Consider the following 12,372-nt stretch of genomic DNA (forward strand, 5'->3'; position numbering starts at 1 on the left):
TGAGCGCCAGGGAATCTGATACACCTCTCCCCCCCCCCCATGGTACTGACTGACCTTTTATATGCTCACACATTTGGAAGAGGGCTTGGAAATGTCGCGGAAAATCTCAGCCATGTGCTAAAGGGAAGTTGTCAGCTGCCAGGGGGATCAGAAGGACTTGGGAGCAGATAGAATCATAGAGTTGGAAGAGACCCCAAGGGCCATCGAGTCCAAGCCCCTGCCAAGCAGGAAACACCATCAGAGCACTCCTGACATATGGTTGTCAAACCTCTGCTTAAAGACCTCCAAAGAAGGAGACTCCACCACACTCCTTGGCAGCAAATTCCACTGTCAAACAGCTCTTACTGTCAGGAAGTTCTTCCTAATGTTTAGGAGCAGGTGAGGTGTCCCGGCTTGCCCACATTCTGAAATAAAGCAAGCGATACGAATTGCCATCTGTAGGGCACCCCCTTAGGGCCATTATGCACGATTCTAAAATTACCCAACTGAACCACTGCTTTGGTTCATCGTCGGGTATCAAGGGAACACAATATGAGCCTTTCCTTCCATGGGCATAGCCAGGATTTATGTTTATGGGGTGGGGGGCGAGACACCCACCTGTCTTCATCCTCCGTATGGGCTCCACCTAGCAGATCCGGAATGAAATGTCTCCACGCCACTTGTTTCGAGTTATAGTGGTACCTTCGTTCCTGGACGGCTGCGTTGAGGAACAGATCGGTTCCCGAACGCCGTAAACCCAGAAGTAAGCGTTCCAGTTTGCAAACGTTTTTCGGAAGCCGAACGTCCATTTTGACTGTCGGCTATTGTTTCCAGCTGTATTGTTGTATTGTTTTTAACACTCGATTGGGAGCCGCCCAGAGTGGCTGGGGAAACTCAGCCAGATGGGCGGGATATAAATAAATTATTATTATTAAAAGGGGAAGAAATGGAGGCAGTGAGAGATTTTACTTTCTTGGGCTCCATGATCACTGCAGATGGTGACAGCAGCCACAAAATTAAAAGACGTGTGCTTCTTGGGAGAAAAGCAATGACAGACCTAGACAGCATCTTAAAAAGCAGAGACATCACCTTGCCAACAAAGGTCCGTATAGTTAAAGCTCTGGTTTTCCCAGTAGTCATGTATGGAAGTGAGAACTGGACCATAAAGAAGGCTGATCGCCGGAGAATGGATGCTTTTGAATTCTGGTGCTGGAGGAGACTCTGGAGAGTCCCATGGATTGCAAAAAGATCAAACCTATCTATTCTTAAGGAAATCAGCCCTGAGTGCTTACTGGAAGGACAAATCCTGAAGCTGAGGCTCCAATACTTTGGCCACCTCATGAGAAGAGAAGACTCCCTGGAAAAGACCCTAATGTTGGGAAAGATGGAGGGCACAAGGAGAAGGGGACGACAGAGGACGAGATGGTTGGATAGTGTTCTTGAAGCTACCAGCATGAGTTTGACCAAACTGCGGGAGGCAGTAGAAGACAGGAGTGCCTGGCGTGCTCTGGTCCATGGGGTCACGAAGAGTCGGACACGACTAAATGACTAAACAACAACAACTATTATTATTATTATTCCAGGACCAACCAGCCAATCAGAAGCCATGCCTTGGTTTGCGAACTTCTTGGAAGTTGAATCGACTTCCAGGAAACCGATTGAGTTCTGGAACCAAGTTGCTGAACCCGTGGCTGAAAACTATGGCCAGAAAAGCCACCTTGATTGACCTGCCATCATCCCTCTTATATTATCTGGGTTACGACACTGCCCTCGAATCCCTGAGGCAAAGACTTTGGGACATCTCACATAGCGACCTGCAATCCAGGTCTTATGTAATTTGTAGCCCGGTCGCAGCTGGAACCCAATACGGGTATGACTTTCAGATATCCTCATACCTTAGGAATTTGTCTGTACCTATCGGTGTTTATTTACTAAGTCTAATTCCCTCAGAAGTTCTAAATGGCGGACTGAGGGGCACCTTTCATTCTACCTGGAAAGCTTCCCTGTTTGAAAAGATAAGAAGCTTGGGATTCTCCCCACAGATCTTGATAGCGGCAGGATATGAGAGGGCCAAAAGTCAAGTGCTTCAACGCATTAGGGACACAGAGTTGCAATGTCATATGGGCAAAATGGATAAACATGCCACCATTAGAGATTTTGGGAGAGGGTTTTCACCCGCAAATTATCTGGCTGATTTACAAATACCTAAGTACAGACACTCCTTTACCCTGGCCAGATTCAACGTTCTGCCCTCTGCCCTGCTGCTAGGCAGATATGAGGGCAAACCATATGAGTCACGTGTTTGCCCATGTGGCTCATTGGAAGTGGAAACAAGTCTGCATGTATTGCTGCACTGTAGTTACTACGAGGATCTACGCCTGACCTTTATTGCCCCAGTTCTACAAAAGCTTAAAAATGAACCAGAACTCCAACGTATGAGAGCCTTGGTAGAAGATAAGGTTCCTGAAATTACGATCAATGTTGCCAAATTCTGTGTAGCCGCTATTAGGCGCAGGAAACAAGAGCTTTCCAATGTCAATATGCAGGCGAAGGCAAATACCTAACTTTATTTATGCTGTCTAATTCTAAATTGCTGTTATGGCCTAATCTGTATTGAAATTGTCCTTTGTTTTTTCCGGTGTTATGCTTCGCTGACTAGCTGTACGAGTTAATCTGGTCTGTGACCGTTTAATAAAATTTGATTTGATTTGATTAGGTTTTGTTTATGTCCCCAGGACGTCGATTGTATGAAGCATATCCTACTGCAATTGGGGGATCAAACCCTGAAGCCTTCCTTTTAGGAATTCTAGGTGCCAAAATCCCAAGAGAGCAGAAAAGACTATTCATGTATGTGACCACGGATGTGATTGGTCCAGCAATGGGAAGAAGCTAAAGTTTCCACCAGAGAAAAATGGCAGATGAAGTCGATGGACTACACCGAAATGGCTAAAATGACTGGAAGAGTCAGAAATCAGGAAGACCAAAATTTTAGTAAGGAATGGGGAAAATTTATAAGACAGTTCAAAATCATTAGTAGGATTGGAATAGCACTTGTAGTTTAAGGCTGATTCTGGACATAATGGAAGGGGTAAAGTGTTTGGATGATCATAAAGGATACGAGAGGAAAGGATTAATAATAGGACCCACAAAGGGGAGGAGGAAAATCCAGAAGATTCCTTGGAATCTTGTTTTTTTATGCTTTATGGTTGATATACCTCTGTTAATTTTTTCTGTTGAAAAATCAAATACAGCGGTACCTCTGGTTGTGAACGGAATCCGTTCCAGAGGCCCATTCGCAACATGAGCAGAACGCAACACGTGTCTGTGCATGCGAGGGTCACAATTCGCCACTTCTGCGCATGCGCGTGACGTCATTTTGCGCATCTGTGCATGCGCAAGCAGCGGAACCCGGAAGTAACCCTTTCCAGTACTTCCGGGTCACCTGAAAACACTCAGCCTGAAGCAAACGTAACAAGATGTATGACTGTAAATAAATTTAAAAACGAAAAGAGCGATGGGAACTTCTTTCCGTTTGGCCCCACCACGAAACCCACCCTGGTGCAGAACTCATGGTTACACCCCAGAACGGATCAATGGTCCATGGAACATTTTCCAGGGTGCTTGTAACGCGATCTTGAGACGACGTGAAACCGTGTTGTGTAAAGGAGATGTGAGCAGGTGGGAAGACCGGTCGGCGGCCTCCTCGCTTCGAGGGATTAGTCTTCTCTCGCCGGAGTTGGGGGTGAGAAGAGGTTATGCGAGGTCTCCAGGCCTCTGGAACAGCCCCACGGCAAATTCTGCAAAGGGCGGACGGGGGGGGGGGGGTTGAACCAACCCTTCGCCTTCAGCAATTTGGCCCGGAGAAATCCCTGAGCCACTGCCAACTCCCCGGGCGTTTAACCAAAGTTGGGAAAGGAGGTCGGCGAGACAAGCCTCCTGCTATTAATAGAGGCCAAATTTCTCTCTCCCTATAATGTGCAGCCTTGCAGAAGTGGAATGAAAGATGCTCAACAGAGGGCAGGGGGGTGCGTACTCATAGATATTAGGCATATTAAAAAGCCAAGAGAACCAGTTTCTCCCTCCTTCTCCCCCCTCTCCAAAACACACCAAATATTTGTGGGGTTTTTTAATTCTTTGAATAACAACCAAACAGAGTACAATCAACCTACTTGAAATAAAAGTTTTAAAAAATTAAAAATTGTCCAGTAGCACCTTATAGACCATCTCAGTTTGTTCTGGTACAAGGTTTCGTGTGCATGCACACTTTTTCAGATGCTTGTTGTTGTTCTTTAGTCGTGTCCGACTCTTCATGACCCCTGGACCAGAGCACGCCAGGCACTCCTGTCTTCCACTGCCTCCCACAGTTTGGTCAAACTCATGCTGGTAGCTTTGAGAACACCGTCCCAACATCTCGTCCTCTGTCATCCCCTTCTCCTTGTGCCCTCCATCTTTCCCAACATCAGGGTCTTTTCCAAGGAGTCTTCTCTTCTCATGAGGGGGCCAAAACCTTGGAGCCTCAGCTTCAGGATCTGTCCTTCCAGTGAGCACTCAGGGCTGATTTCCTTCAGAATGGAGAGGTTTGATCTTCTTGCAGTCCTTGGGACTCTCAAGAGTCTCCTCCAGCACCAGAATTCAAAAGCATCCATTCTTCGGCGATCAACCTTCTTTATGGTCCAGCTCTCACTTCCATACATCACTACTGGGAAAATACAGTGGTACCTCGGGTTAAGTACTTAATTTGTTCTGGAGGTCTGTTCTTAACCTGAAACTGATCTTAACCTGAAGCACCACTTTAGCTAATGGGACCTCCTGCTGCTGCCTCACCGCCAGAGCAAGATTTCTGTTCTCATCCTGAAGCAAAGTTCTTAACCTGAAGCACTATTTCTGGGTTAGCAGAGTCTGTAACCCGAAGTGTCTGTAATCCGAGGTACCACTGTATATAAATAAATAATTTTTTGTTGTTGTCAAATAATTTTTATTAGTTTTCAATTATATGCCACGTTGTATCAATACATATTACCCCGTACATTTCTCATTAACATTAAAAAATAACCGAAAAAAAAACATTTTTAACCCCCCTCCCAATTCGCAGACTTCCCTCCACCAAAGCGGCTCCAAGACTTTGGCCACCTCATGAGAAGAGAAGACTCCCTGGAAAAGACCCTGATGCTGGGAAAGATGGAGGGCGCAAGGAGAAGGGGACGACAGAGGACGAGATGGTGGGACAGTGTTCTCGAAGCTACAAACATGAGTCCAACCAAACTGCGGGAGGCAGTGGAAGACAGGAGTGCCTGGCGTGCTCTGGTCCAAGGGGTCACGAAGAGGCGGACACGACTAAACGACTAAACAACAACCACTGTATTTGACTGGAGGGGGGGGCTGGAATGGATATATACCCAATGCCTGAGCTCAAAATCCACGTATGTCTATAATCGATAAAATGGTGGCCATTTCTAATCCAGACCTTTGTCTGCTTGAGTTTATTAATCACATCTTACTGCCCAGGATTTGTGTGTGTGTGTGTGTGGCACTGCAATAAAACAATAAAACAATTGCAATAAAAGTAACAAGCAAACTTTGTTGTGAGTTCCCCCACCTTTTTTTTCCCCCAAAAGAAAAGCACCGTAGGTGCAAATAATTGCAATATTCTTGCAAGTCATTGCAAAACCGCACACAGAGAGAGAGCAGATTGAGTGCTGTTTTTTTAAGAAACAAATTACACAGGCGCAGGTTGCATATAGCCAGGTTTTCTTTTCCTTTCACCTTTTTCTCCCAATCCTAATTCCAGTTCTCCAACATTTCCCACATCAGATCGCAGGTTTTTTTTAAAAAAAGTCATGAAAATTCATTAGCGGTTTAGTTGGAATGTCTCCTGATACATAGCGTATTTTTCCGTGTATAACACACCCTCGTGTATAACACAACCCCTATTTTGGGGGACTCAGGTTTTTAAAAAGGGGGGGAGATGGCCCAGAGTTATTGAGCCAGCCCCAACTCTGAACTACCATGTATAAGACGAGCCCTGATTTTAAACATCCTTTTTAAAGGGGGGGGGGGAAGCTTGTCTTATACACCAAAAACTATGGTACGCTTCAGTGTATTTTTGTCTAACATATCTATTTCTGCAAAGCGGTTTCCTCTAATGTTTGTACAGTGGTACCTCGGGTTACATACGCTTCAGGTTACAGACTCCGCTAACCCAGAAATCGCACTACAGGTTAAGAACTTTGCTTCAGGATGAGAACAGAAATCGTGCTCCGGTGGCGCGGCAGCAGCAGGAGGCCCCATTAGCTAAAGTGGTGCTTCAGGTTAAGAACAGTTTCAGGTTAAGAACAGACCTCCGGAATGAATTAAGTACTTAACCCGAGGTACCACTGTATGCTATTGGCACACTTTACCCTAGTATCACGTTAGCAAATTGTTTTCCTGGGGAACGCCACTGCAAAATTCAGTTACATGTGAATTTCTGAGGCTGGCTGTGCTTCGGTTCTCATATTGTTTCGGAAAATGTGGATTAGGTAGGTTTGCCTTCAAGTGCAAACTTAGATTTCGTTTCTCCTCCCCATCTGCGGCTGTCAGTCAATGTGGAGAGTCACATGCAATATGATATCACTCCAGGGTGTTACTGAAATTCAAAGGGCATCGGTGGAGACCTTACGAGAACTGAGCGGATGTTAAAATGCTTTAATTAAAATAACAAATCTCTTGACAAAGTACATGCAGTTAAAGCATGAGTCATTGACTTCTGAAACCCTACGTCTTACCTTGACATCTCAAGTTTACACAAGAAGAAAGAAAGAAAGAAAGAAAGAAAGAAAGAAAGAAAGAAAGAAAGAAATCTCTAGAGTTTGCAAGTGTTGTGTTACTGTGGAGAAGAAGGAGAGTCTGTCTCATAGTTTTCCCCAACCCAAGACCTCGGATTAAGACCTTAATTCATTCTGGAGGTCCGTTCTTAACCTGAAACTGTTCTTAACCTGAAGCACCACTTTAGCTAATGGGGCCTCCTGCTGCTGCCGTGCCGCCAGAGCCCGATTTCTGTTCTTAAAGTTCTTAACCTGAAGCACTGTTTCTGGGTTAGCTGAGTCTGTAACCTGAAGCATATGTAACCCGAGGTACCACTGTATAGGGTAAGAGACGCGGGTGGCACTGTGGTCTAAACCACTGAGCCTCTTTGGGTTGCTGATCAGAAGGTCGGCAGTTCAAACCCCCGCGACGGGGTGAGCTCCCGTTGCTTGGTTTCCAGTACCTGCCAACCTAGCAGTTCGAAAGGACGCCAGGGCAAGTAGATAAATAGGTACTGCTTCGGCGGGAAGGTAAACGGCGTTTCTGTGCACTGCTCTGGTTCATCAGAAGCGGCTACCACCATTTGGATTCCGTTCTTAGACCGAGGTAAAGTTCGCAAACCGGGACACTACTTCCGTTCTGCTGCTGCCGTCACGCGATTTCTGCTCTCATCCTGAAACAAAGTTCTTAACCCAAGTTACTATTTCTGGGTTAGCGCAGTCTGTAACCTGAAGCGTCTGTAACCTGAGGTACCACTGTAGGTAGATTACACTTGTTCTTAGGGCACCAGCAATGCTTGTTTAAAGGATTTAAAATTTCTATTTTTTATAAAGCACCTCAAAACAGTCATCATGGGAAGTACTTAATTCGTTCCGGAGGTCTGTTCTTAACCTGAAACTGTTCTTAACCTGAAGCACCACTTTAGCTAATGGGGCCTCCCGCTGCCGCCGCACGATTTCTGTTCTCATCCTGAAGCAAAGTTCTGAACCTGAAGCACTATTTCTGGGTCAGCAAAGTCTGTAACCTGAAGCATATGTAACCCGAGGTACCACCGTATTAATTCATCACTTAACTTATATAAAATCCTAAGCCAATCTAATACCTGCAAGCTATTTCCAATTAGTTTAACTTAACAGCTTTAACCAAACAATCATTAAATTTTGTCTATTCTTCCTCCCGCATTTCATCCCCTGTGCTGAAAACCTTTTCTTCAGCTTTGGATGAATTGCAGACTGCTACATACACCAGGAACCTAGCCATGCAGGCGAATCCTTTGTCTACAAGCCTGCTTTCATCGCCACCCAGTGCCACCCCTCCTCTATTCTCTCTCTTTCTCACTGGACTACATTTCCCAGCATGCTCTTCCATCTGCGCAGAGAGGAAGGGCAGTAAATTCAGAAGCATTTCTCTGCCCCCACCTCCCCTCCACCCAGCCACAACCCCCCAATCAGCTTTGTTAATTCCACAAGAGGGAGGGGGAAAGGATCGGTTCCTCCCCCTGCCTCTCAGCATCCTTTCTGGTCCATGACAGAGGAAGCAGCTGAAGATGGGGGATCAAAAGGTAAAAAGATGCTGATGCGAGGATGCAGAGGAGGAAAAAAGAGGGAGGATACAGGATGCAGCAACCAGGAAGCTGAGGACGATGGAGAGATGGAGAGATGCTCGCTTTGGGCCAAAGGAGTTTCGGTCTCCTCCCTTCATCTCTGCTTTGTCATCCTTGTTCCCCGCCGACTTTGCATCTTAGGGCAGGTTGCAAAGGTGCAGAGTTTGGGAGTTGCCTCTGCAGACTGAGATGGAAAAGGTGGAGAGAGGGGTTAAGGAGCGCTTTGTGTGTTGGGAGAAAAGGTGCGACGGGGAGGCGACCTCAGGGCTGTGGGTGCCTGTCCGCGTTGCCTCTCGGGCTGCGAGCATAGGCGCTAGTACGGTGGGGTGTTCCTCCAAAGTCAAGCAAAATAAAATCCCTACAGGTAGAAAGCTAGGCCTTCCCCTGCTGTCCTGCTTTTCTGTGTGCAAGGATTTTTTAAAAAATGTAGAAGGTTGGAAATTGAAGCCCTACAATTGCATTGCAGAAAAATTGACAGGAGTACTGCAATACCATCAAGTCAACGATGTTCTTAAAGATGATAAAAACTAGAGGATAAGAAATCAAAATTCCGAACAGATATTATAGAAAGTAAGCTCAAACCACTCTCGAAAATGTACAATCTTTTATTAGAATGGAACACCAAGGATGAATTCATAAAAGAAGCCATGACAAAATGGTATTGACTTGGGACATAACATAGACTATGATGCATGGGCTAAACTTTGGAATGAGAGTCTAAAATTCACTGCATGCTCTGCTTCAAAAGAGAATGTTATGAAAATGGTCTATTGTTGGTATCTCACTCCCACCAAACTGGCAAAAATGTATAGGACAAGTAGCAAAACTTGTTGGAAATGCAAGGAAAAGGATGGCGATTTTTACCACATGTGGTGGTCATGTAACAAAATAAAAGAGTTTTGGGAATCGATCTATAATGAGTTAAAAAATATGTTTAAATATACTTTTCCAAAAAAGCCAGAAGAATTTTTGCTAGGTTTGGTGGGAGAAGATATTAAGAAGACAGACCAAAGATTATATCTGTACGCAACAAGAGCAGCTAGAGTTTTGATAGCCCCAAAGTGGAAGTTACAGGAGATTCCGACTGTAAGGGAATGGCAGATAAAGCTGGTTGAATACGATGAAATGGCAAAATTGACACACAGAATTCGCAATCAGGAGACGACGAATGGAGTAAATTTATGGTTTATATAAGTGAGAACTGTAGAAATAGGAAAACGTTGCCAGGATTGAATTAAATCTTATGTCGTGGTGTAATTTTTAACCAATGAAACTGTGAATTATAGATTGGAATAAGAAAACTTGTGGAAGGAAAGGACGGAAGTCAATGGCTCTATGGAGCATAAAGTAGGATATATGTAATATGTAATAAGATTTGATGTTTTTGTTGGTTGGTGTTGGTATTCTTAAATCTCAATAAAAAGCATTTGGAAAGGAAAAATAAAAAATTAAAATAAAAATAAATGTAGAAGAGAGCACTGCCAAAGCGGTGTGGCTATTGTGCTAAAGGAACCAGGTGTCTGGCTCATAAAAGACAGCTTCTTTGTGTTCAGGCTTCTCATGAGGACTAGAATGTTCCTTAATTTTGTAGCTGTGCCATAGCTGAGTGGCAGAACATTTGCTTGGCAAACAGAGATCCAGATTCAAATCTTGGGCATCTCCAAGGAAGGATGGGAGATGTTCCATGGCTGAAACTTTGGAGAGCTACTGTGAGTTAAGATGGACCAGTGGTTTGGCTAAGGGGAAACTTAGAATCATAGAATTGTAGGGTTGGAAGGGACCCCCAGGGTCATCTAGTCCAACCCCGGGCAATGCAGGAATGTATTTTTAAAAGTACGGTTGTCTTCAAGATATGCAATAAACGAAAGTGCAAAGAGAAATGTTTTAAAAATGCTTTATCAGGAGACTTACAATTTTGACCTATGTTCCTTTTTGCAAAATTCAAAACTCATGCGCCCACTCGACCGCTTTGATCAGCAGGTGCCACGCAATAGCCGCTCCACATTTGTAAGAACTGGGTCATTTACTGTGGAACTCCCTGCCTCTTGAGCTCAAGCAAGGCATCTTCACGTTACCTTTCCCAGCGCCTGCCGAAAGCATCCTCGTTTCGGCAAGCCGAGCTAACTGCAATCTTTTCCAGCATTCTAGCTTTTGTATGTTTTAAAATTGGGCTGTAGTTTTTTCTTGGTTTTATTGACTTACCTGTTTTGTAAACCTCTTTGAGGTTATTGTTGTTGTTTTACAAGCATGTGGTGTGTAAATTTTATGACATAGAGATAGAGATGAGAGATGAGAGATAGATGATAGATAGTTAGATAGATGATGATAGATAGATAGATAGATGATAGATGATGATGATTAGATAGATAGATAGATAGATAGATAGATAGATAGATGATAGATAGATAGATGATAGATGATAGATAGATAGATAGATAGATGATAGATAGATAGATAGATGATAGATAGATAGATAGATAGATAGATGATAGATAGATGATAGATAGATAGATAGATAGATAGATAGATAGATAGATAGATAGATGATAGATAGATTAGATAGATAGATAGATGATAGATAGATAGATAGATAGATAGATAGATAGATAGATAGATGATAGATAGATGATAGACAGACAGATGATAGGTAGATAGACAGACAGATATAGATGTAGATATAGATATATAGATATAGATAGATAATAGACAGATGATAGATGATAGATGATAGATGATAGATAGATAGATAGATAGATAGATAGATGATAGATAGATAGATAGATAGATAGATGATAGATAGATAAATAGACAGACAGACAGACAGACAGCTATAGATATAGATAGATAATAGACAGATATAGATAGATAATAGATGATAGATAGATGATAGATATAGATAACAGACAAACAGGTGATAGATAGATAAATTATAGATAGATAGATGATAGATAGATAGATAGATGATAGATAGATAGATAGATAGATAGATAGATAGATAGATAGATAGATGATAGATGATAGATACATAGATAGATAGATAGATAGATAGATAGATAGATAGATAGATACATAGATACATAGATAGATAGATATAGATATAGTTGATAGATAGATGATAGATAGATGATAGATAAACAGATAGGTGTTTAGGATTTGTGTGCCCTGCCTTTCACTGGCTATATTATTCATTTTTTTTTATTGTTTACTTGTCACTGCAGTTTCATGACAATTTGAAAAGCAAATTTTAAAAAGTTTCATTGAGAAAGTGGGAGCGGATCTGACCTCCCCAGGTAGCTGAGTGGGCAGAGCATGAGACTCTTAATCTCAGGGCTGTGGGTTTGAGCTCCACGCTGGGCGGAAGAGTCCCGCATCGCAAGGGGGTTGGACTAGATGACCCTCGGGTGTCCCTTCTGACTCCACAATTCTATTATTATCGTGAATACTCAATAGCAAGAACACCTGGGTGGTTAAAGTGTCATCAGAGAGCATGAAAGGAATGCACGAACACACGCAAATAAAAGGAGCCGTTGATTCGAGATTTTTTTTTCCTTCTGGGACAGGACGCCCTTAGAAAGATCATCACCACCCTGGCTGTGAAAAACGAGGAAATCCAAAATTTCATCTACGTCCTCAAACAGATGCTGCAGAACGTGGAGGTAACTGGGATGAGAGTTCAGGGGTCAGCAGGGTTTGATTTCTGCAGTGCGAGGTCCTGGCGCAGACCCTCGTCAGAGGAAGTTGCATGACTGTATAATCAGCCTACTAGGTAAAGGGTAAAGGGACCCCTGGCCACTAGGTCCAGTCGAGGCCGACTCTGGGGTTGCGGCGCTCATCTCGCTTTATTGGCCGAGGGAGCCGGTGTACAGCTTCCGGGTCATGTGGCCAGCATGACTAAGCTGCTTCTGGCGAACCAGAGCAGCGCACGGAAACGGCGTTTACCTTCCTGCCGGAGTGGTACCTATTTATCTACTTGCACTTGGACGTGCTTTCGAACTGCTAGGTTGGCA

At 43.8% G+C, this 12,372-nt stretch overlaps 1 protein-coding gene across 3 annotated transcripts in view; it reads left to right on the top strand.

Annotated features, from left to right (window-relative positions):
* Positions 1–406: 406 nt before the first annotated feature.
* FSD1 (fibronectin type III and SPRY domain containing 1) overlaps positions 407–12,372 on the top strand; it is a 34,158-nt gene continuing 22,192 nt past the window's right edge. The window contains exons 1-2 of one of the 3 annotated variants that reach the window (XM_081895657.1): positions 407–742; positions 11,926–12,021. In XM_081895657.1, the coding sequence (XP_081751783.1) occupies positions 12,004–12,021 (18 nt within the window). In that variant the 5' untranslated portion in view covers positions 407–742; positions 11,926–12,003. Of the gene's footprint in view, positions 743–8,191; positions 8,324–8,386; positions 8,521–11,925; positions 12,022–12,372 lie in introns of those variants that run through there. The other 2 variants (XM_081895656.1, XM_081895655.1) reach the window with 2 other exon arrangements.

Source organism: Podarcis melisellensis (genome assembly GCF_964234715.1).
Source record: "Podarcis melisellensis genome assembly, chromosome: 18".
Lineage (NCBI taxonomy): Eukaryota > Metazoa > Chordata > Lepidosauria > Squamata > Lacertidae > Podarcis > Podarcis melisellensis.